Source organism: Sinohyriopsis cumingii, chromosome 15 (genome assembly GCF_028554795.1).
Source record: "Sinohyriopsis cumingii isolate HCF-2022 chromosome 15, ASM2855479v2, whole genome shotgun sequence".
Lineage (NCBI taxonomy): Eukaryota > Metazoa > Mollusca > Bivalvia > Unionida > Unionidae > Sinohyriopsis > Sinohyriopsis cumingii.
The window spans coordinates 75,069,573-75,097,131 of record NC_142975.1 but is presented as its reverse complement, the minus strand read 5'-3'; the positions used below and the strand labels follow the sequence as shown (position 1 = coordinate 75,097,131).

The following is a 27,559-nucleotide window of genomic DNA, read 5'->3' as shown; positions in this document are numbered from 1 at the left end:
GATGGAAACAACCATACCGAGGGACAGCATTACGTCAGATTACTCATTTGAGCCAGCCTGACACAGGACCCTGTCTATCGTACTGCACAAGAGAAAAAGTAGGTAATTTCAATACATTTCGCTTCACAACTGACCATCGATCTCAGGCTTATATTCCCTTCGATGAGGGTACTCGTGTATAATATGTGAGACACATTTTTTCTTCTATTCACCAAACCATTATTAAGTTTTCTGCATTGACCCAAACTGAAATTACCCGCTCCAAAATGTAAGAATTGCAAGAAAGTTTCCTGCGGAGACAAAAGTACGCTTACCTACAACGTCCAATACTTATAGAGAGATGCAGTGAACGCGAAACTACTCCTGCTAATTGAAATGACTCTTCTGCTGCCTTATGAGCTCTAATCACATGCTAGAACCGGCGCCGTGAAATATATCAACCTTATATAGCTGCAGTGTTTCCTACAAGAACGAAGGCCTTTAGTATAACCAGTCATGGTCGACCATATTAAGGCAACGAGAGGCTGCGTTTTAGTTTTCAGTGAATAATCCACCATTACGGTAGGAAGTGAAAGGAAACTTTGTTGTAGAAAGGAATCACTGAACACTTAGGGCCTTATTAAAAGAAACAGTGCTGATCCTACACCAGCTGTATTTTACAAGGGTCTTGGAACCCGAGGGAACACCCTAAACGAATGTAAGTACTATACAATCTTCGTTAGTGGCTTATATCACGAACTGACCTTTACTTTGGACTTGCGTGCTTATCAATCACTTGAATTGAGCATAATCTCATGAGATGAATGAAATAGTTAATTCCTTGAAAGTAGACCAAACACATGGAGAATAACATATTCATTTGCACACACAGACACACAGATCACACACAGGCACCCATATATATTCTTACCATGAGTCTGTATCTGATAAAGAATCATATCAATGACAATCAAGGTTCCTGTCCTACCAATACCAGCACTGAAAATTGGACAAGTAAATAATTATGTAATATTGCATTCTTAATTATTCAATATTTCAATGCAAAAAGTTTTGATATTAGCTAAAGTCCTTTCGATGCAAAGTAGATTGTGTTTTGAACACCGTAACAAAATAAAAAGTAATCAGCAGTTTACTACATTTAAAAACTAAATGTGTAATCAGATTGGCTGAGTGTAAAACACTACTCAATCCTATCTAGACACAATTAAATGTATTGACTTTCACGAGGATAAATAAAAAATCAATATCTTCAAAGAAGTATTGAAAACAAAATTTATTTACATTTCTTGTATAAATACTAAGACGTGTGGACACACAGTGTCAGAATTACCATGGGTTCACTTCGAATGTCAATAAAATGCAAAATGGTACATTAAAGACTTTCTTGTCATTTGTGTGGTTGACATGCCTCACCAGAAGGATGTTCGATCGAATCAGGCGAGGACAACATCCCTCAATGTGTGTCTCTCCTCTAGATATTTTGTTCCAATTGTCTTGAATAGCATAACCTTTCCGTGCTGATGTCCCGTTAAATGCCAATCAATTAATGATCCTGTCAACGTTAATATTTTTATTTCATTTTAATTCTAATAAGAAGTCATGATATTTTCTTGTGAAAAAGCTATAAATATTTGCAAATATGTTTACGTTTGTATACGATTTCTGAACAAATGTTAAAGTAAGGATATAAATCTCATAATCTGGACGTCTGTTTTTCGTTTCATTGTTATATATATCCATTTAAATTTGTGTCAGTAAAACCAAGCGTAACATTCTCAAATATTTAAATAAAAGATGATTATTCTCCACTTCATAGTCCGTAGTAATGGCAGTAACACATATCACACCACATCTAATATTGTATATTTTAATAGTTAAATCTAAACTCAATTCCTAAATTTTTTATGTCTTATTCAGATTTTCAATTGTGACATAAATGTGAAATAGCTAATCTGCTGAGGAAGTCTACAGAATGAAGAAAACCTAAGAAATGAGGAAACGTTTTAGCATTTTTATATATTTTACTAATTCACCTAACTCATTCTTTATAGATCCGTTTGCTAGAAATGACAAGAAACTTTTTAATGTCAACTAAGTAGCCATACTTTAAAATTTTATTTTGCAACTATATTCGGATTCGTCTGGCCTTCTGTCAAATCTTGATATGAAAATACATTGGAGAGCACCAAATGGTATGTTGGCATTTTATGTCTTCGACTCCCATCCCACCGCTACCCCAGATATTTATATATATATATAAGGCCAATTCAGTACAAGGGTGGTCCTGAAAAAGGGAAACTACTACTGTAATTGCCAAAGACCGTAATAGTGACACTCAGATCTAGGAGACCGTTCTCTCAACAATTGTACATACCTCTATGAAGGTTTTAGTAGTCGTCTAATATGCGCTCCATCGTCATCACTATGGCCAGTATATCATCGAATAAACATATATATTAGTACTTTTAACTGTATTGGTCAGAAGTAACCTTTGAGCAGCCCAGGGATATTTTAGTATTTTAGAGGTTTCAAAATACAGATACTCTAACCCACATTAGTAAACGATAAATGTAGCCCACTGAGATCTTCTGTGCTTGTATAGCTGTGTTATTAATATAGAATTCATCTCCTCAACAAGTTTTCTGATTTCAGGTTTAGAAGTATAATACAATATCTAGAACACCAACATGTTAATGTTCTAAACGACAAACTTTTACATGAGCCAGTAAAATGTGAAATATAGCTTACTATGAACTTTCTTTCTTATATTTGTATACTATCAATGTGCAAAGTTGATTCTTCTATCTTTGAGATTGCTATGAGGATAAAGGGTAAGTAGTACAATGTCCTACGTCTCTTTTGTAGGTGTGTGCGAATGACAAATGACTAAGTTCTTAAATATTTAAAATGCACCATTTCAAAGAAATTCAACAGTATATTTTTAAAGCAACATTATTGCAAAATGCATCCAAGTTTTAAATAGGTTGTACAGTCGGAGACTAAATATACAGTGGTCGAAAAGTACTGATGGAAAGCAGAATGGCGTTATAATGGCAATGTTTAAATCAAAGACAGTCAATAAAATGAGTTGATGGCTGATATATGTGAATAAAGGAGACATAGTTTGGGAGGTAAAGAGATACAATGTTGCCTGTAGATAGTGAAAGCTTAAATAGAGAAACACACAGCATACCTAGCTGTATCAAGGTGAGATCGATATAATAGTATCTTGGAAGAATGCAGTTTCTAGAGTCTGAAGTTATGTGGAGAGGAAAGGTAGATTTGAGTAGACTGGATTTGGGAAGTCAATTCCTAACTTTAATGTATTCAACTAATGACAGCACCATTTAGATGAAAACTGACAACTTTAGAGCGGTCGATTTCTGCATGCAGAACATGTAAAGCACAATGTTATACGATCAAGTGAATCTGACCTTTATGAGAAGGAGGATACCACTAATGGCTGTCTGATCTGAGATATTGATTTAATCATGCATCAGATAATCAAACATTGAAAAGCACCTTGTCACATATACTTGTCATTAAGATGTACAAAATCAGATCAACATTTACTTTATTCACCATAGGGACAATTCTGAGCAAACGTTGAAAAATACCAGACCTGCCGTGAATTACAATCGGGCCAGCATTTGCAATTTCATGCTGCTGTGCATTGACAACGTTGAGAAGGTCAAGAACGGAACCAAGATCTGAAGGGACATCATTATCTGGCCAGTTCAGTAATTGATAGTGATATATCTTTCTAGGTCCCTCCACCTAAAAATAGAAAGTGACTATACAAAGAATGATTCTAAATCAATGGTTCATTGCTTTATATCATTCATGTGCACTGTACTATAGTGTTATGATGAATGAATACCTGTAATATACGTTTAATTACAATACTTGTATCTTCACCAGATCAATTGTACAGCTTACTGTCACGGCAAGTAAATACTTTAACTATAATTACAATACTAGAGATACTAATCTTAGAGAAAGGGATATGAAGGAGTAAGGAAATAGTGCATTTGTTAATATGTATTGTTTTGACTCCTTACCATAACACCTGTTTGTTTTACACATGAACTTTAAAACACATAACAATAGAAATGCAGATCTCGAAATACACGCAGATATATGTCATTATTATAAGAGTAAAACAGAGCGATAAGAATAAATACATCTACTGTTCACAAGAATGCCTGTGAAATCCACACTCAAAGAACATGTATGAAAGCCTTTATCTTTCATGTGTTATGATTAACTTCTAAGTAAATCATAGTTATACATTTAGTGCTTGATAAGTGACTTTTCTGGCATTGTCAAACAGTATATGTGGTGTGTTACAGACAGACTCCATACTCTCCATGTACTTTTTGTGCGTCGAACATTTGTTTAAGGTTTCTTCTTAAAAAAAATTGCCTCAAATTTCTTTTTCTCTTCAGACAAAAATGAAAGTATCACAACTAGTTTGCATCTTTTTGGAAATGTGATTAGATCAGTTCTCATCACTTTGTTTAATATCCTCCAGTGCTATAAGGCAGGAATTAAGTCATTTGTTAAACTATATTCTAAGCCACATCTACTCTACCTGAAGAAAGAATTTCTACAGATTTTTCGTCTTTTGTTTATTTCCTCTTCTTGACGTTGGCAAGTACAGCATTTGCTAAAATTAATCTTTCGGGGGCGACTTTCTCACCATTTTACCGAAAGAACGTATCACAAAATAGAAAAACTCTCTTGTATTAACCGTGATGTTCGATATGATGAATAGTTTGTCTCACTAGCTGTGCAGATCTCTATATCTTTATGTCGATTATCTCTAGAGACTGACACACCATTTGGTGCTAGTGCCATGATTTCTGTCTTCAATAATTTCAACAAAAATGATGTGTACGGGTTAGATTAGCTAAAATACGTAAGGTTGATCAATTACATAAAATTACTGGCGTCATAAAACCTTGGCAGTACAAATTTTAAGACAACATTTTTTTCTAGTCAAATATTTTTCTTCAACAATACTCGCCAAATCATAATACCTTATGGCAACTACTTCTACCTGACAAGTCCAATCCCCATCCCAGGCTAAATCATTTTAGCTGCAAGTTTAAAATTATCTCCCCATCAAAATTACCGTTAGATTGGGATATCACCCTTTGATATATATTCATTGGCACAAAATCGTGTGATTTCTTTAATTAATACAAGAGCGCGAGGCACGCCCTCTTTATTGTCGTAATGCAAGGAAGCAGGAATGGTGTATATGTTTTTGATCTGGTTAGTATTATTGAATTAACATATGTTACTAAAATAACATTTATTTCTTCTTCAAATACGTTGCCCGATCTTAATTTCATATATTCATAATACGAAGATTGCTATTTGAAATATTGATGCCTGCAGTCATATAATGTATGGTTGGGAACACCTATCGCTTTCCATGTGTCTTCGTATGTACATTTTCTCCTGAGAATTTGTTTATTAAGATCAACACGTGGAAGTTCACCAACTCTTCGTTGGATAAAACACCTCATTTAGCCTTTGCTTGAGCAGATGTGGGATTATCTCTCGATTTTTTTTATAGTTTTTGTAGCAAGATTTGTGAGGTTGTTAATCGACGCTTTCTGGTTTTCAGATGAACACTCAGGATGAGACAGCACTCCAAATCTTATTTGTATTCTCTATCACCTTCAGAATCAATGGTGTTGGATATAAAGATATGCATCCAGGCCTTTATTATCTTGTGAAAGTACATCGACTGTCATGTGTCTTCGGACCAGAGAATGGTCAGAAAAATGCAGGCAGTTTGTAGTTTAACCTTGCTTCACAAATGTCCACGATTGGTCGATTCCATCGGGCACTTATTTGTGTGAAAACCGTGTGACGAATAGACCACTGCGTTGGATTAATTATAATTCCGAGACAAAAAATATACTAATTCATTTAGCCAGACAGAAAAATGAGGAATTTGAACGCTGATGTTTGCTGAAATCTCCACTTAAACAAACCTTAAGAAGAATAACAATTTCTTGGTATTATATTCCACTTTGCCTTACTGTCGTTGAATTATCAAACAGAAAAAGAACTCCCTGCCCACGTAGAGCCTCCTGCTACAGATGAAAGGCTTTCGAAATTGCTTTCATCTAGATAATGTTGATATATATAAATGACGATCGTGAGGGGCCACACTCTACTGGCTTCCTGGAATGATTGAAAGATGTGTGCCCCCAATAGCCTCACATTCTGTGTTCGAATCCATACATATTGTGGTTTTCGTGGATGTGATGCAGAGGTAAACCCACAGTGAGCCATTACAAGTTGCCCTACCTTTTCATATTGTACCTTATCTTTGTGCAGATTAAGAGAAGTTGTTCAAAAAGGTAAAGTTTCAGACTCATTTGGATAACAGGATCAGTAATAATTTGTACATGCATTGGCGACTTTCGACTAAAAGGTGTGCTGCCTCAGCAATTGCAGCAGACAAAAGAAATGTTGGGCATATATATATATATATTTTCAATGCTGCTTCTTGAGGGAGACATTCCCAATTTAATGAGTATCAAACACCATACCTAGATGAACAAAATGTTTAGTGATACTAGGGCGGGTTTGTCCTTTTTCACAAGGTAACCAAGGTCTAGAAAGAAATTAATAAAGGATATCATATCTTGCTCCAAGATATAACTCACCTAATCCTTTGGAGAATGTAGCGAAAAGTAGTGGCTTCAAGATGCTCGTTAGAAAGATGGAGTTAGAGATCGATGCATCTCATTGCGCCAGTTACATGTTCGTAGTTGATTTTCCGGCATTGGTCAGAGTATGGTGGGTAGCTTTGATTACGCCCCGGGTCATTCTGGATACACGCTCACACACATGTCTTTGGAATTCAAGATGGAAAAATATACTCTGAGTTCGGACTATTGAAATTTAAATACAGCTACCAGATGCAACATAGAGTCCACGGACACTACTTTGTTCAACAACTGTTGTGTCTTTAAAATAATTCTAATTTGTGTATACGGAAGATGGCTTTATCATCTGCAAAAGTGCTATATCTTGGTCGATTTAATGAGATGTCGAAGTGAAAAAATGGTGAGTGGTACTTATACAATCGCCGAACAAAATTTGACCGACGGTGTCTTTGCGACAGAGAACAATCGGTTGAGTTTTGTGTTGTAATTGACGATATAAGCATCCCAGATTGTCAGTAAATCTGCTAGACAGTAGAAGGAATTTAAAAGTAGATTCTTACCATTTTGGTCAATAATATACTAATGCCGGAAATTAGACCAGACAGTTGCTGCAGATGGAAGATACGAACAGAACTCCGGTTAGAGTGAGAGTGATTGTATAACATGGGTAAGTGAAAATGGAAACATCTCATATTTATGGTGGCCGATACTGAATGCTCGATTGTGGTCGTGACCAATTAGGATCAGATGTATGTGGCAGAGTCAGGTCCTAGCGGAACTGGAACAACTTGTTAGAAATATATTGTCCAGTTCTTAAGACCAGAAAGTGCGACGGGACATTGATCGGCATGACCAGTCCGTAATCCTGATAAGCATGTGGTAAGTGAGACTGTTTGTTTGCTGTGTAACTTGCTCCCCAGCAAGTGATATGGCGTCAAACCGTCCGTAGCGTACAAACTTAATACATCCTCGTCAGCGCCTTCCCTCTAAATATATTCAGTACAGCCACTCATTTGCTACTGTCCATAATATGCACGTTTGGAATGTATTGAAGTCTGACAACTTGAGTTATCTACAGATGTAGCTGCTTGGTAGACTGGATGTCAGACTGGTCTTGCACATGTTATACATCTATAAGAAAAATTAAACAATATATACAGGTGTTGCGCAGAGCACGTCCAGCTTTATGAACTTAGAGTACATGGATAGTGTACTACTCGTCACAAGCGGAAGTACTAAATACAGAATTCATGGGATTTGGCGTCAATCACTGTGTGAATCGGAGATCACTCTAACTGCACGTCTGCTGTAGATTCATCAAAACTCTCGCCAAGTTAGAACCTTTGTCCGGGAATGTTTGAAGATCATATGGAAAAGGCACAGCAGTTGATAAGCACAATACATAAGTGGTTTATCTTGAATAAACCCGATTATTCATTTGTGGCAATAATTCATTACATTGGTATTATCTGTGGATAAGCTAGCATAGTTTTTCTTGGGAATGTTCAGACACGCACGTTCATGGTAAATCATCCTGTACAAATAACTAAAGAAATATTATTATTGTTTTGTTTCAGAATGTGGATTAAACAGGTCACTTATATAATGTAAAAAAAATAACCATTCTTACACTTCTTGAAGACCAAATGCAGTCAAATGCCTCTGAATTTGAATTTATTCAGCCGCGTTAAAATATTTAAATGGTAGGAAAGATCTTTCTTATTGTTATTTGCTTTTGCGTATATTCTTTCTAGCAGTCTGAGTAATGATCATTAGTTGCTATGACTTTATCCTTCTTTGACAAGTAAAATCGCAAACATTCATTCATTACAACTATCAACAGATTATAATAATATTTTTGTCTTTCGACACAGAGAAAATAATACTGATAATAAGTCATATTGTCAACTACGTTTTCACATTGTCATAAAACTGATAACAAACAAAACATATGGGCTATACAAATATTCTATATAAGTGTCTAAAAGAAATCTTAAAAATTTTCACTTTGCAAATATAATTGCATACACGGGTGAAAAAACATGTGTTAAATACCCAAAGAACACATGAATTCAAGGTGCCAAGCACACAGAAGAATGGATGGGGAATAACAAAAATCAATCTTTAATTAATCAATTTTTAAATTACAGATATCGAAGAAAAAAAGAGAGCAATACATTAGGACAAAATAGCAAAGATGTTTTCACCAGTACTGACTAATTTCATTTTGGCAATGAGCGTAATGAACTGGTTACATGACCAAGTGCGGTTGAATAAATTTAGTCATGGAGCACCTTCTTATCACTTAGCTTATCGTCTGTTCCAGTGAAAAATGGAGTACTACGAAGATTCTCACTCACACGATACACATCCTCCTTTGCCAATATTTTAATAATAGTCCTGGTTTCAATCTGTTTTTAGCAATAGCCCAAAAAAATGAAAACATCATGAGAAACATAATCCGAGCTTTGTCAGTAACGGCAGGCGATAGTTTTTATTTCGACAAGAAACTTTGTATAAAGGATCATTTCCAGACGAAAATAAACCCATTCAAACTTTGGCATACAGCCAAGAGAAAACGTATATCTCTTGTGTAATTCTCAAAATCTGCTCATCCACCAAAATATTTACGTCAGTCTTACATCACTTGCAAAATTAAACTATCACCAAGCCTAGATTTTGTTATAGCAGAAACAAAACGCCGGCATACTGCTCACAAAATGTTTGTTCAGGTTTCTATTTTTCCTTACGGCTGGTGATCCAGCTCAGTACATGGCATTTTGAAAAACAAATCCAAATGTATATTTCTAGAGGATGACAACTTTGCTCAAACAATGAAAGAGAACGACTGAAAAACAGCACAATTCGGACTAACAAAATATATAAGTTAGAACAATGAAAATGTACGAATTCATAAATATTCGATCAATATGATCGACAGGTAACAATTTGCTCCTATGTTCTTACGTTTTGGTAACAAACAAGCATCTTCAACAAACCTCCTGGACAGGTTGCTGTTGTGGCAAGAGATAAAGAGACATTCAGATGTTGTGGTCAGAACCTTAAATCTGACGTGACCCCGAAGCAAAATGGTTCTCAAAGAAAAACGTCAATTATGCACTGATGGATTGGAAATTGTTCCAAACTAGAACTTGCATGATATAGCCACTATTGTGCTGATGTGCTGTCAAATGTTACATATCTAAATGCTTTCATAGATATTTGCCTCTTTACGTACGCAGGTACTACCTAGCTCTCTACATATATACATATATCAGACAATTTTAACTATTTTCTTAATAATGCTCTGTTATATGAGAATTTAAAGACACTAATTAACGCTGTGTTTTAAGACCGTTTCTCACCGTTGCCACAAAATAAGGAATTTAAGGCGCCAAAAAGAATATATACATATACTTGCTTCCCAATAAATCTGTGTACTACTAAACACAATACATATCATGATATTCTGCAAGCTTCTTAAACAAGTCGCATACCAAATTATTCAACGTGTTTCACAACTGTCCATATCTAAGGAAACAAGTATAACACTATCATATACGTGTTTGCATTACTTACTTTATTTGCGATATGATGCTGCATGTTGCCACTGAATTTTTCTTTTGTCAGGCAGCAAAATGTGAATACGATAAAGAATAATCTCCTAAACAACAGTTGTCTAACCTTTCCGTCCTCTGATTCCCGAATAAGTTCTAACTCTCTTATGATATAATCCTTTTCCTTCTTCTGTTCTTTATATCTGACAACAAGGGTTGCTTTGTACACAGGCATATGCTTTTCCTCTGTATCGCTAGGGTCTTCCGGGCTTGGCCAGTAACGAACAGTTTTAATCTGGAAAACGACATGCCATTAGTATCAACAAACACAAGTATACTAATAAATTGGTAATATTCAAAATTAACTGTAATCTGTGCCACAGACATTTCTGGAGGCTATGTTTTCTCACGTTTGTTTTACGTTCAGCCTTTTACAATATTTTAAAGCATTCGAAATCATTTATGATTTAAACCTTTCTAGAGATTACAGTCTTCAAAGGAAACCCCTAAGTTTGTGATACTAGCTAATCAACAGACTTGGCAATATATTTCTGGAAGGGTTACATACAAGGGTGGTATGTCTCAATGCCAGGCAGCATGGAAGACATTCTGATCACAACACAAAGACTTTCTCATTCACATCCTTTACCTCAAACAATAAATACCAGCAACACCAACATTGAATTCACACAGTCAGTTCGAAATGTAGGTGTTACTCTGGACAGTACTCTCTCATTGCACCAACATGTCATGAACATATGCAAGGCTGCAAATCTTGAACTGAGACGCATCAGCTCCATTCACAAATATCATTCAGCTGATGCCACTAAGTCACTTGTGTGGTCATTAGTACTTTCAAGACTGGACTAGTGTAATTCAATTCCGTCTGGTTCATCTCAATATCTACTCCAGAAACTTCAAAAAGTTCAAAACACAGCTGCACGGAACATTCTTAGAGTACCAACCTGCTCTGCACCCTTCACTGGTTATCCATTCGATCCAGAACCAAACACAAAATTTGTTCTCTGTGCTACGTTTCACTGACGGACTCCATTCTAACTTAGCTATCCGACCTCACTCATGTGTACACACCAGTAAGATACTTACGTTCCTCTTTTGACAATCGTATACTCATTATTCCAACTACGAAAACGAAGTATTATGGACAACGTTCTTTTGCATACCAGGGCCCGCAACGTGGAATGAATTACCCACTGAACTTATACACAAAGACACAATGATCACATTAAACAGTGCTCCTAAAACTCACATATTTTGATGGCAAGACCGAACTAAAAGACCTAACAATCATTCCTGCCTTAAATATCTTCAGCATGTTGTTTTATGTTTTCTAATTTCATGGTGTTTGTTTTTTTTAATCATGTCCTTATATATGTTTGTATTATGTTATATGTGTTGATTAATGTTTTAAAGCAAAGCTCAAACAATTAAATGTGATTTTTTGGGAAATTCCAGAATGAGATAATTCTAAAATGGCATACAGCATGAACAACTACCAATATTGATGAATGTTCAAATAAATTTGGAAACAAAGAAATAGCTCAAGACACGTATATTTTATGTTCGATGTGTCCAATTATCAATTTGATCACAATTCCTTGTGCCAGATGCACTTTTCTAAACACATGGATTGTTTGCAATGTTTTACAACATATAAATTTTTTCAGTAAATTATGTTTTATCATAGTATTTATGCCCGATCATATTAACGTTAGGTATATAAACCCTACCGCCTCTCTAACCAAGCCCTCCAGAAGACAGAAATTCATCTTCAATGTTTACATTCTATAGACAAAGGGCAATAACTATCGCATATTACATCCCTTTGCCGATTACAAGTACAGCTATCGTGTGACAGGATGATAGCATTGCGGGAAGGATGGAAGAGTATCTAAGTAATGTCATCGGGTAAGTATTCTAGAATAACACATAACCTACAGAACAATTGTCTCTCTGTAATACGTTCCCCCATCATATTAATATTAGGAGGATAGGTAATAGGCGGAGATAATTTTTTGCATCGCACCTATACTAGGTTATCCTTTGAGAGAAGATTATTGGATTCCCCGTATGATGAGTAACTATCTCTTCTAGCTTGTTAACATTACAAATGGGGTCGATTTGCTTACGGCTGGGAAGAAGAATGCGATTTTCGTGCCGAATACAATTTCTGTGCAAATCCAGGAAAAATGCGAAGAGCATTGAGAGGTTGTGATGGTACCAAATGGGTCTGGTAGTTGCTTCTGAGACGGATCCAGAGTTTGTCACTGCAGAGTTTGTCACTGCAAAATCTCCAGAAGGTTATATGTGCATGTCACCTATGACAAGGCAGATACAGCGACCTTCAGGAGGCTGCTCCGCTGTGCGTATTACCCATTTCAATCACGACGAGAACGACATACTAGTTGTGTCCTTATTCACACGTTGAACTAGAAAATGAGGTCCTTAATGTCTCAACGAATTAGTTCATCCCATATCAGATAAAGTCGAAACCAATTGTCCAGTTCCTGTTTAATAACCTCTTGGGGTATGTTAATACAGGAAAGAAGTCGTCTGGTGGTTCTTTGACTGCCATCTGACAGCAACCGAGTCCTGGCAATGATCATGCAGTGTTTCGTTTGGAATATAGGGTTGACTTGTTTCCGGGATCTCTGCAAAAGAGCTATATCTGATGGAGAAGACTATCCGGGCACGGATGGAATATATGGGCCAGAAGCTGGTTGAGAAGATTCCATTAGACCACGGTTTTACTCGGTTAGACCTCTATTTAGATCCAGAAGACCGTTGATCCGTGGTTTTGTCTAGAGTAGAGGGTCAATAAAAATACTTTTTTGTTTACAGTTTGGAGAAATTTCTCATTGATTCTGGACTAAAATATTTTTGAGGATTATTGTGAATCCATTCAAGAGCATTCTGAACAATTACATTGTGATATATCAAGACTGTTGGGTCTTCATCATATTCAACGATATTCGTACATCAGCACAGTCAGAACTTGGAAATAATTCGCAACATCCTATTATTTTGGTTTTATTTATGAAAGAACATTTAGGATAATTTTAGATTTAATTTATACTAGTGTAGGTTTATCTTAAACTCTAAGTTCATGACTTACATAACTAAATTATTTGTTAAATTTTACGAAACATATTTTCTACCATGTAATCATAACACTCTTCTGACAAGGAAAATCCTTTAGGAAAACTCCTGAGATTGTGGTCCTGTGATATGAACAACCACTGCCGTCCACTTCTTCATGCGTTCCCTTACTGTTGTTGTAAATGTGTATTGTTTACTAAGTCGGGTGGTACTTTTATCAGGATTGGAAAGGGTGAAACGAGAGGAAGTTGGCAAAACGAGAACTGAATCCCCTCATAGACAACTTGGAACACCCACTAGACGATCAGGCGAGATCACTACCTAAAAAATAGCGTTTGGGCGTTTGGAGAGACCAGGCTACAGAGAGCGCGATAGAGTTGGGTATAGAAGTAATGAAGCTGTGTACACTATCCATTAGATATGAATGCCTCTGAGACAGTGCAGCTTGCATCTACGTGTAGAATCCTATCGTATCTGCTGTTTGAGTTGTGCAGCGATTAATCCCGTAACCTCTTTCTCCGGAACAAAACGTCTTTCAGTCTCAGTGTGAGATGGTGTAAGATGATGGACGGTATGGGTGGTAGCCGATACAGTATCAAGATTTTAGACGGGGCAAGATGGCATGCTCATTCAAGTCAATCATTAACCCCATACGCCCAGACTCACAATCCTGATGGACATCCTCAGAACTGGGTTGCCTAAAATTGGGATGAAAATCTCCAAAGTGTCAAACTTTTCGATTAGAACAGAAGAAGAGAGAAGAACGGGGTAAATGGACCAGACCTAATCAATTATGACATTGCTTGTTGAACCAAATGACGCATCTGTTACTCCAGAGTTGGTGTAGACGGTGGAGAAGAAGATGTAACTTCCTCCATTCCTCCAGATGTAATGGCGTCCCTCACCAGGCAGGCAAAGAACTCGGTATAAAATAATGTTAAATAGATCATTACTCTAGGTTCCTTGATTTTCCACTTGTCACTTCCTGTTTTTATACTTTTCCTTCGATGTGTCGACTTTATTCTCTGACCAACTGGCGCAAATGTTGCATGTAGACGAAGGTGTACTCATCGTATATGTAAGACACGTGGCATGATGTTTCTAGCTGGCTTTGGATTCTAAGAAATCAAAGTAATGAAGCAAAGAAGAAAAAAATGCATATTTAACCGTATTAAGAAGGCATATACATCGGCTATACATAAATACTAAGACATTGTGCGCGAAAATGAATTCAGCAAGTTCTATTATAATGTAGCCGTTTATATTCATGCAGTCAGAGAACACATAAACTATGTCCGCATAGGATGTTGTTTATGCCGTTTTCACCACATGGTAGGTTATACGTGGTGGCCATTATAACTGTTAGGGAAAGAACCCGCGAATACGCTGGAATTAACCAATGACTCACAGAAAACTATAAACACACTTTTTCACGTACTACATTGCCTAAGCCAGAGACTCGAACTTGCGCTTTAGACAACTCGGACACCTGGAACATCAGTTCAAACAATCAGTTCAAACAATCACATAATTATGGTCAAAGGAAAATAACTAATGTATACTATATGTAGAATAATCATTGATACATCCGAAATTAACAAATACTGAAAAGCATTACAAATTTCCAATGAATTTCAGGAGACGTAGTGAAAGATGTTGTCCGTTCAATAGCGACAACTTAAAACTGGCCGGAAGTGAATATTATGAACAAGAGTTATTGCCCCTAGTCTATATAATATAGAGCCATGAAAGGCTAATTTTCATATTTGGGAGGGCTTGCTTAGCAAAGCAATAGAGTTCCTATACCTAATGTTAATATAGTTGGGGAACGTATTCAAAAGATTCATTTTACTCTTCTAACAATATATTGGCAAACAATGAACGGAATGATAACAACAAGAAGAGTCCCACAAAATGACAGATATTTTACTATTGATTGCTCTACTGTCTAAAAGTGTTCCAGGAATTAGAGGTTCGGCATTTTCCTATTATTAAACTTCTTGTCGTAGAAGCCAAAATCATCTCTGAGTTTCAAGAGCATCAACGTTTTCAAATGAACCTCTGTGGCAGTCATGTGTGATGAAAGATCAGTGCCATTTTCACCTGAGACAACCCAGGCTCGATTAATAGACCTTTGGCGATGCACCATAGCAATATTACTATTAGTTAAGGAGAATTAATGATTCGACGCGTTCGTTGTGGCAGTCATACAGGATTTCTTCGCTGAACCATATTGTCATTTAATGAAAACAATGTGTCGATGAGACCATATATTCTTAAGAAGTAATGATAACAAGCGGAAGACTGTTACTATGGATATAATAGTTGTTATATCGGTTCTGCTTTGATTCAGTAAAGAAGATGACATTGTTACTCTTCTGGTTTAAACCATGTGTTGATATGACTTTCGATTTAGAAGAGTAATGTGAACGTAAAGCTGGATGACATGGTGAAAATACTGGCTGTCATATCGGCATTATTCCCATTTGTTATCATAAACGTTCTACTGATGACAACCCAAGATCGGTATAGCTTTTGATCTGAGATATAGGATTTTCAATATAGCAGCTGTGGCAGTCAGATTGGCAACTGTTTTGTATATAACCCACTACACACCACAGTGATTTTTAGGTTGGCTGTGAGATGTGAGTATACGGCAACCCTCTAAGTAATTCTGGACGAGTAGTCTTTACAAACTCAAGCAACTTGACAAAAATACCTCAGCATAGGCAAAATTCCTTGTATAAATATTACAAATAAGTTGAAAAGAATTTTGAATTCAAGAAATTAAATCTTCCCCAGCCATGTGTACCACATTCATATTTTAATACCTTTGTTCTGTTTTCGGTACCTTGTTTGCACCATACAATAAATTAGATAAGAATAAACCGTTCTAAAAAGCACAAATAAAATGTGTTAAGGTAAACGTTTCAAACAAGTCTAGAAAGGAATGAAAATAGACTGAACGCACCTATCTGTTAAGATGACTTTAAAATGTGAAACCATGTAAAAAATATATAGCATTATTCTTAATTTATATTTTAAATCATTTGCGCGTTATTGAAAAAAAATCAATTGGAATAAACGAGATATACCTTGCCCCTTTCCACCTCTTTTGTTGTCATGACGATGACTCTGCTGTTTTCCTGCCAAATCATTCTCCAGAAATCAGGGACAGTTGATAGCAGAGGGCCCTGTGTTGCGATGTAACGCTTAATTGGTTCTATCTTATCTTCTTCTGCCTTTATCTACCAAATATGGTATTTGAAAAAATTTACTTGTTTGATATTTTAAGTTGAATTTTTCTTAGCAATAAACTTCAATTTAATTGTGTCTAAGCATAATTTAAGAAATCATAACCTAGAAGATGTTTATGTCAATCGATAAATACTGGATTTCAGTGAGTTTTGTTTTTCATCCCCAAGAATGCATATACAAGTAAAGTGTCATAAATACACACCGGCTTCAGTTTAAATCACACGTTCTCTCCTTAACATCTAAGAAGTCTTATTTTTGTTTAACTGCCCGGAACAACAAAGCTCAGATTAGTGAACAAACGGAAATAAACTAAATTAGGACAAAGCAGTGTATTTTGCATTACACCATCAATATGATTTCTAAAATGAGAGAACGTATTGTCAACAATTTCCCTTCAAAAATTGTTGTAATCGAATCTTTATTATTCAGTACATGATTTTTGGGAACAAATGCCTCATTCAGGTAAGTACGGAGGGGTGGAGGTGGGTGGCAAAACCCGTCACCAAATATGGCATTAACAGTTGTAGTTATTCAATTGCATGAGTTCAAGGTATCATAAACATCCAGATTATCTATCTGTTGAATTCGCTTTTTGCAAGCAAATGTCTATGTCTATGTCATGTATATGGCACACCACCTAGCGTAGTGTCATAATGACCCATAAAGTAAAGCATCTGTTTGAAAAATGCAAATTTAAAATTTTAATTTCTCTCTCTGGGCAACGGTGAACGAAGAAGAAGACTGATCTTTATCATGTTTATCACCAGAAAGAAATTCATAGTCTCCAAAATAGACATAGGATTAAAAAAAATAATGTAAGGATGGGCATTATGCATTCGTACCAAGCTGTATCTAATTATTCAGACTGAAGATCTGAGGCAGATACCTCATGCATGAAATCTATGTTTGTGTGCTCCATGTGTGGCGCTTGTTCCAACAACACCATTTTTCATCCACACAAATGCTATCCCAATATTTCGGTCTGCTTGTATATAACCTTTAGAAATAGAGTCAAAATAATATGGTTTTCTCAAAATGAAGTAATATCTATCTATCTATCTATCTATATATATATATATATATATATATATATATATATATATATATATATATATATATATATATATATATATATATATATATATATATATATATATATACACACGTTACAATAAACACACACACACACACAGACACACACACAGACACAGACACACACACACACATATATATATATATATATATATATATATATATATATATATATATATATATATATATATATATATATATATATATATATATATATATATATATATATATATATATATATATATATATATATATATAAGGTTCCTATGATGTTTGCAGTTGTGACTGTATTATAAGTAAACAAATTTGTTAACTGATATATAGATTTCAGCATGGTACCTCTTTAGTATCATGGGGATATCGTAAGAGTACTTACTGTGATGATATTGGCATTGATATAATCTGAGCCCACAACATTCGGATCCCCATCTCTCAGTTGAACTCTGCTGTGATCAACTGTATAATGCAAAATTAGTTGCTATCATCCCATTAGTCGTCAAGATATACCTCACTGTGTAATAATACAATTTAAACCCAAAGTTAAAATCTTTAGTCATTGTCTCTGCATGTCCTAAATTTTGTGATCAAACTAAAAGCTGCAATGGCATAATGTAAGTGCGCTGCCACTACGTCATAATGCTTCCCCATAATAAAGTCTGTATTGATCTAAAGTAACCTTTTTGTCTGGTCTTGCATAAGTAAATATGGATCATAAACAATTTACTGTGTTCAAGCATGATTGGTAGTTTAATCTTAAAGTTCATAAGGTCTTTCCTAAATCCTTCACAGATATTTATATCTTATAACCTATGTATAACCAGTATCACGCGCTCATTTGCTAAATTAATACATTATTTGTAAATTACATGCAACAAGAATATTATGAAGTAAAAACGCTCATAAACTCCGCTGTCCATTCTGAATACTTAGAGGCTATTGCAGTGACCATATTAGTTACAAAATCAAAACTACTTCCGCTTAGGATCAGTGAGATATCAACAAGTCTTTGGAGAACACTAGAAATATATGATTTTAAAATACATATCCAATAATAAGTCTAAAACAACAGGGACCGATGTTCTAGAGAACCAGTACTAATTTCCTGCAATAGAAGACAAACCTGTTTGTTCTTTTTCATCTATTTTTGAGGAATAACACGTGTTTCAAAATGGACATTATGATGTTATATTAGATGCAACATTGACACCACTTACATATTGGACCACCTTGGCAACATTATTGTTCTTTTTGTAAGAACTGTATCTTGCCTTTGTCGTCGTAGCAGTCACGCTTGCTATAATATCAGAACTCAGAAGTAACAGAAGAAGATTGCTACGATGGCTGCCACGATGGCAGGTTTAAATATCAAAGTATCGTCATTTTCCTTTATAACCAATTATACGTCAAAGGATGTTTTTTGGTGAAAGATCAATGCTGACATGAATTTCCACTTGCAAAAGTTAGCGAAAACCACATTTCTGAACTAGCAGCCATGGTGGTCAAAATGAATTTCAGAATGGTACCATTTTCGTTTATGATTTACTAAACATCATAAGGAATCCTCTGATGAAAATTCAGTGTCAATGTAACAATCCATCTGGCGTAAATAGCAACAAGAATAGTTTAACATGGCTGAAATGGTTACTATATTAGAAGTCATATCAACTTAATCCTAATGATTGACATGTTGGCACCATATGATTTCTTCTGATTCAAACGTGACGTCGACGAACGTTTACAGTTAGGAGGAGTAATGATGCGAAGTATTTGGAGATAGCTGCCTGGGCAGCCATATTCTATGACAGATTAGCAGTAGTTTCATTTCTGGCTAACTAGACGTCATAAAAAGTCTTTCAGTAAAAAAGATATGACCATCCATCTAGGATATCTAGTAGTAAGAAAACTTAGATGTCTACTGTAGCGAGCATACTAAATTTAATGTTGACTCCAATTCGATTTACGACTAATTAAATAGAATATGAAGTGTTTGGTTGAAAATCACACGTTGAAACACCCATTCATGCAGGAGAAGAGTGATAAAATGTGTTTAAGATGGCTGCCATGGCAGCCATATTACTAGTCAGATAAGCACATTTTCACTTTGGGCCAGTTAGTCTTGTTAATATGTTTTCTTGTTTACGAATAGGAAATAAATTTTTCAAGATGGCTCCCAAGGCAGCCGTTTTGTATGTCAGATTCCAGCTTGTTTCATTTAGGATCAATAATACATCTTAAGACGTTTGTTTGTTAGTAATCTCATTTCGACATGTACATCATTCAAGTTGAAGTAGAAATAATCTTGTAAATCAGCTTTCAAACGTTGCAATATTAAATTTGTTCAATGGATAGGGATATTATCAACGGAAAGTAATGAGAAAACATACTGTTGTAAATAAGATTGCGGTTTAAAGAATGCTTTCATTCTCGTTCAACTATTGCATGCGACAGGAACACGAAGATCCCAAATGAAATGGATAATTCTTTTTGAACACTAAGGAAATCAAATACGAAAGGAAACTATATTCTACACATTACTTTGACCTTGGCTAATACTCACACGGCAATACATTTTCGTATCGATTTTTGGGGGTATTTTCTGGTCTGTATCCCTCGTTCCTAAGATGCGACTGTCGCCCTTCCTGTTGCTGTAATTGCTGAATAATTAAACAAAGTACTATCATGTGAATTTAGTTGCTGCACCCGCATCTAATTCAAGTGGCTCGTTTAGATAATTATTACCCTGTGTATCTTCAAATCTATCATGACCATGATGATCATGTCTGTATTGCTGACGAGGGACTATATATAATGATGGGCAGACACCTATTTATCTGCTTACTTAAATGCTGGGAAATATATGAAAATCTCTTTAAAATAATTCATTTACAATCATAACTGAATTCACATGTGACAGCCGTTGATTGCAGCGCCTGGATATTATATTTACTCAGGATATGACAGAAGAAGCAAATTAGGTTCTCACCTCAAATTCATCCCAAAACCCATCTTTTGATTGGTTTTGTTCCAAATCAGATTGTTTCTGCAGTTGTTTTATGCGGGTAGGAATACCACTGGCAGCAATACGTGTGGCATTAACTGGCTAAGAAAATAAAGAGTAATAGACATATAGAATATTTCTTCAAAGTATTTCTTAAAATAATCCCTTATCAGCACTCCCCAAAATAACATAAATGCACAGTCTGTTACAAAAAATAATTATAAATCTTTGCATATTAACGTAATTAAATATAGTGACATGCAACGGAAAGCTTTAAATCCAGTACAATATTTTCTTTAAAATGTAGAACTTGTTAAAGCTCGAGGATAAAAAACAACACATGTTCAAGGTAGCATAAGACCTTTTAACCTTTATGGATAGATAGATAGACAGATAAATAGACAGATAATTTGATAGATAGATAGATAGATAGATAGATAGATAGATAGACAGATAGTTTGAACGATAGATAGATAGATATATAGATAGATAGATAGATAGATAGACAGATAGATAGATAAATGGATGGATAGATAAATAAATAGACAGATAGATAGCTATATGGATATATAGATGGATAAATATATAGATAGATATATACATCATACGCAATATGCATGAAGTATAACATCCGTGCGGGGAGTGAAAAATAACGACAGAGTGGGAGAGAAGGAAAGATAGAACTTACTCGTTTGACCCGTATAGCTGTTCTAGGTGTTTCTAACATAGGATTCATTCTGTATTGTTCTACTGGAGTATCGAATAGCTGACTAGCACCACTATCAAATTTACCACTCTGAAAATTATAGCAATTTAAGAGGGAATAATCGGAAAATCATAATGCTCACAATAACTCTTGTCTACCTACACCATCAAAGCATTTCAATCCCTTCATTTGTCTTTTAATTATATTCGTGGAATGAATTAAGGGACTTTATATATCAGGGTCTCGTTTCATCAAAAATATAGCTATTTGAAAATTTAAAGAAAAACAAAACATATGAGCCAGCGTGCAATGACAGGAACCAAACTATTTCTGGCAATCTTAAACAATAATTTATAAGAGATTTTTATATAAATATAATATTTTTTGATGAGTAGGAATACAAGCTGTAGATATTCTTGTCTTAGAACCATGAATTTAGTTCTCAGCTGCTGAAAATCTCTTTTCACTAAAGTTTACTAATTACTTTTGTGATGATCTACTCCAGTTATGCTTAAAGTCTAACACTCGGTAAGGAAAATTATTTTCAAATGCAGTGTCTGAAACCCAAAGTTACTGTAGTCTCGACGGACCCATTAAAAGCTGCAGACATGACCGGATATTTGTTAGGCAAAAAGAATATTCACTGTATGAGCACAATTAAAATTCCAATGGATGTTTTCTAAACACTTTATTTTCTTTAAATTATTTTGTCTATGCTTCATTTCTGAACGTGATATTTCACATGAAGGGATATATGAATGCCATCACATCCTCACACTAAATACAAAAACGCAATAAAGATCATTTAGTAGTCTATGTAATCTAATATGCCAGAGAACATGAAAGCTAAATAATATTGTATCAGAAATATCGCCATAAGACTGGAAACAATCTCAACCAAAATGATGCAAGATATTTGTCTTAAAATGCATAAATCTTCATCATAGTCGAGCTTCAGAGTGGTAACCAACACTTATTGATGGAAAAACGATGGACACTTGACCTCACCATAAGTTAACTAGACCTTAATTCCTAATGAGCCTAAAACTTGAACCGTGCTAGCTTGATATAAAAAATGCATGCAGGGATTTAGGTAATATATGCAAAATAAACAATTTAACAAAACGTTTAATACAAATATTCTACAACAATAATCATTGCAACAAGGTCAGTATTAACAGCATGTGTATGTTAGAAAATGAACTGTATTTGCTTCAAAATGAATCATCACATGTATGACGAAAAAGTACGAAGGGTTTATAAAATATTAGTAAGTGAAAACTACATTTTTAAGTAAATTATAATCCTCCGAGAATGTTTACCCAACAACATTAACGTTAGGGATATATTTCTGCTACCTCTTGAGTCCCTACTAAGCAAGAAACTTCATCTTTTTTATTTCATATAAATAAAAGGAAATAACTTTTGCTATTACCTGTCTTTACTACCACTAGGTGTCGCTAGTATTTATGCTGAGGGATCCACAAGAGAGGATACTGCCATGACGGTTGGTTGGGAGATTGTCTAAGAAATGTGATCATAAATGTATTTCTAGAAGAAATATAATTTATTTAAAAATTGTATTTGTCCTTCAAATACGTTTCTTAATCACACTAACGTGAGCACAATAGGTAATAGAAGGACGGAATGTTAAGCATCCTACCTATACCTTGGGTAACTTTCTAGGGAAGAAAGATGGTATTAACATTGTGAACAATAACCCGCTCTACTAATTAAAGCAAAACAGCGGATTGTCATAAGAATCATGACCGCTCTGTCAGGTTAAGACGATGATTATTGAAATCGTATCATCACAATTTACTGGCGTATCCAGCAATGGTAAGAAGAAGTGCTGGTTTTGTTGGGTCTGGTGATCATCTGGATTGCATGCATGGGACCCATCCAACTGAGAGTTTTCTTAGGGTAGCAAAAATCAAACATGATTGACGTTGTATGCCTCAGTGATGGATAAAGGTCGATTGTTTAACAATTTAGCAGAAAATCAACATGATATAAAAAGGACAAGAGATCTCTTCTGCCCCTGAGGAGAATGGAACTGACCTTATATTGATTTGGACAAGATCCATCAGAGACACCGCCATTTACGTAGAGTAATTCAACTGGAACAGGGCCATGACGTAATTTATAATTCGGTAAAGATGGAGGAGTTGATTTTTAAACTGAATAGAATATGCGAACTTGGTAAACATTGTGACGGTAAGCAAAATGAGAAACCATAGAAATGTTAGTGGCATTCAGTGAATAGGTACCTCAATATACATCTTTGAAATCTATCTCAAACCTTCAAATCAACCATCAACCATCTAACCATCTCTATCACGAACCTCGGTGGAAGAATGCATTCGTGAAAACAACTGAAGTATATAATCAGCTTCATCTTCGTGTTGATCTTTTTTGGTACGGAACAGTCGTGAAAAGAACCAGGATATTCGTCGATGAGCAACTGTGTCACCTGCTAAAGTATAATTTCCGTCGCCCAATCTGACGACACATTCATTGGAATGGAAGAGAAAAAAGAGGGGGAGGATAAGCGATTATGAAGTCCCTCCAAAATAACTAGGATCACCCATTCCTTTTGCGTTAATAGGTTTATCTAATGTGATTGAACTTGCACAAATATGGTGTCTTAGGTATACTATATCTAGATGGAGACAGGATTCCTTGGGTGGAGGAACTTGGAAGTTTAACTCCATTGTACGTTCTCCTCTTAGACTAATTAGGCTATAGTTTGCTGGCAGAAAAGAGCCATCATTTTGGCTTGCCTATCTTCCTTACGTCTGGCAGTAACGGTTGCTTTCTAATACGAAGATACTCATGGAGCGGAATGTCTGGAGAGGTAGTGTTTAAGCTGCATTCCTCTGAACGCTTTCAAATGTGCTCCCAAACCAGTATTTACGAGTAAAAAGGAATCATCCTTAAACCCAGAGTGCGAAGCTTTATCTTTTATGGAGCGCCAAAACACATTATGACTTATCCAGGTAAGATTACATAGGCAATCAACATATCCGTCGTTCAGACCGTCGTGATGGTTGGCCGAGGTTTACTCCGCCAGTCAGAAAATCTCCATAGAGGCCAAATCTTCCAGTTTGTTTCTTGTTTCAATTTTCAATCCGATTTATAAAAAGTGAGGGAGACATATAATCTCCGGCACAATGTTGATCTAACGTCGAAGATCAGTATGATAAGCGGCGGAAAGTTCTTGTACAAGATTGGTCCATACTCTGAGTCCATTTGCGATATACCATTTAATGGCAACGATAATGCAATGACATCGTCTTTATATAGTTCACTGCCAATACCATGTGAGTAAACAGAGACAAAATGAAAAGCCGGTTCCGCCATATAATTCTGACATACAGTGGACGTTCCTGGACGGAAGACGTTTGTGTTAAAATCGCAGTCATAATTCGTTTGGGTAGTTTTACCGCAGGCGGAACGGCTGACTTTATCACTACGATCCTCATACTTATAATTGTACGTTTTAAATACACTGTTTGTAAAAAAATACCCAAAGAAAATGCTAGTAACCTTACATGAAAAATGTTCTCATACCATCATTAGTAAACGACATTTGCATCATAATACTGTTGAAACAATTGCACACAACCTGTTTTGTTTCTATCCAAACGAATTCAGAAAACACTTTCCAGTTGATAACTAATGACTTGTAGATTTCATCCAGAGTTGTGAACTTACTTTTTATATCTTCACTATTTGCATTGAGGGTGTCGAAATGGGATCATGCCCATCTTGTGGTTCGGTAACCCACACCTACAATTTGTGAAGTGTGACTGTGAAAAAACAATTGAAGTAGAGAAATGTAATTCAACTAGTATCAATATTAATTAAGTCATAAAGTAATCAATCTGGTACCACTCTCCAACCCAGGGCACTTTCTGTCTACCCGCAGAGGGTTGGAAGATACAGCATTTATATATATATATATATATATATATATATATATATATATATATATATATATATATATATATATATATATATATATATATATATATATATATATATATATATATATATATATATATATATATATATGTGTGTGTGTGTGTGTGTGTGTGTGTGTGTGTGCTGTATCTGTTGCTAATGTGAATTTTGGGATTATTCATTTGCTTTCTTTAAAAAATGATTTTGCCAAAATATTGCATGTCGGATGATATACTGTATTAATAACCTGACATGCTAACTTCTTACTGAACGTACAGCTAACACCTGTTGTCGAACGTAAAAGAGTTTGGTCTTGTGGATATGTTTAAAAATTTCCTGTTTTAAGATTGTAACTAATAGCCATCACGGCTTTCCCAGTGATATTTTTTGTAGAATTATTCCATCATTGCGCTCTTTGATATTATTCCTACTTATCCTTCCTGGATGATCAATTAGTTCATGATGTTTAGTTCGTAGTAATTAAAAATGGACCAAGGCAACATCTTTTATGGCTACGCGAGAAAAATTCAACCCTCAAACAGAGGCGACTACATATATGAAGATGTGTCTTCGAGAAATCAATGCTATAACATTTATTCTGTTTCCGAGAAAATCGCTAACGAAGAAAATAATATAGTATACGGCATTTAATGATGCTAATAAATAAGTACAAACATTGTTTTTATAACCAGTTGAACAAGTGACTTTGGACGCCTAAGACGATAGACGAAACTATATAGGCTCTGGAAGGGAAAGCGTTACTTATTCTATATGGTGACCAAAGCGTCGGAAACACCAACCATCGCATGGTAGAGGTGTCTCATCCCAACAAGCCCGATCAAACAGAACAATCTAACTTCCAAAAGAAAATACAAATAAAAACTCACAGGCATTGATGACAAAATAGGTAACATGTTCAATATAATACAATGAGTACAAGATGCTGTGTTCCTTAAGTAAAGGAGCATCGCAAGATGGACAGTCTCACATATGTCTTAAAAAATAAGAACACTGCAAAAGACACATTTTCGATGCAGCAAGAAAAAGGGAGAAACATAAACAGATGCTACCAACTGTGAGTCTGAAAACAAACACATATCATAAATTCACACAGTACAAAAAAGTTTTTGTCCTTATAAAATAGCCAATAGTTTGGTGTTTCCAATATGCACACTTGGCTATCTACACGTACACTCTATAAAGAGTGTATGGCATTTTCTGCATGTATGCTTTTGTCGTCGTTAAGGCGCATTAAGATATTTAAATCCCAACATGATGTTTTACTTCAACATATTTCGTAATATATTTCTTCAATTGAGTCTAGGATATTAGTTTTCCACTTGACAATTCCTACATTTGTTGACAACTTTGAACAATTTATAAAGAATACTGACCTACATCCTGGCTATATTACTGGTTCTTATATAATGTTCTTTACTTGAAACACTATTCATTCTTACCTTAACATCTGAAGCAGAATCATTCTTAAAGTTTTCAATTTGTGTGGACATTTGATACAATATATGTATATATATATATATATATATATATATATATATATATATATATATATATATATATATATATATATATATATATATATATATATATGAGTCAGGAATATTCTGAATTACCTTTTACCACTGAGATTCTGATCAGGCGCAATTTGTCAACATGAAGCATAGAGCATAGACAGCTAAGCTTCTCTCTCTCTCTCTCTCTCTCTCTCTCTCTCTCTCTCTCTCTCTCTCTCTCTCTATATATATATATATATATATATATATATATATATATATATATATTTATATTTGTGTGTGTGTGTGTGTGTGTGTGTTTGCGTATCACGCATGGCGAACATGTGTGTTCTTGTCCTAATTGCAATTTGCTTATAGGCATAGGTAATGTTATACATGAAAAGCAAATAAAGCAAAATATGTATTTTGAGCAGCTATGAAGCAGATGCTTGATCTGTTAGAATTAATCAATTAGAGAGTGTGTTAAGAATAATGGTAGTGATCATAATAAAAAAGAATATTTAACATGCAATTACTTGCTGTTTATTGCAAAAGAAAGTAGTGTAATAAAGCAATGATTATGACATTGACATGTGAGTTGACAAATATGTTCGTCATTGGATTATAGGCCTCAATGACTGACACCCTATACT

The 27,559-nt window shown here is 35.1% G+C and overlaps 1 protein-coding gene across 1 annotated transcript in view; it reads right to left on the bottom strand.

Moving 5' to 3' along the window:
* The window catches only part of LOC149782087 (tyrosine-protein phosphatase non-receptor type 11-like), a 53,256-nt gene that overhangs the window by 24,499 nt on the left and 1,198 nt on the right, over window positions 1–27,559 (bottom strand). Inside the window, exons 2-9 of the mRNA XM_089935061.1 lie at window positions 21,409–21,516; window positions 20,706–20,822; window positions 20,280–20,376; window positions 18,099–18,178; window positions 16,468–16,620; window positions 10,380–10,547; window positions 3,623–3,777; window positions 911–978 (exon numbers count right to left, since the gene is read on the bottom strand). Coding sequence (XP_089791187.1) covers window positions 911–978; window positions 3,623–3,777; window positions 10,380–10,547; window positions 16,468–16,620; window positions 18,099–18,178; window positions 20,280–20,376; window positions 20,706–20,822; window positions 21,409–21,456 — 886 coding nt within the window. The 5' untranslated portion in view covers window positions 21,457–21,516. The remainder of the gene's footprint in view (window positions 1–910; window positions 979–3,622; window positions 3,778–10,379; window positions 10,548–16,467; window positions 16,621–18,098; window positions 18,179–20,279; window positions 20,377–20,705; window positions 20,823–21,408; window positions 21,517–27,559) is intronic.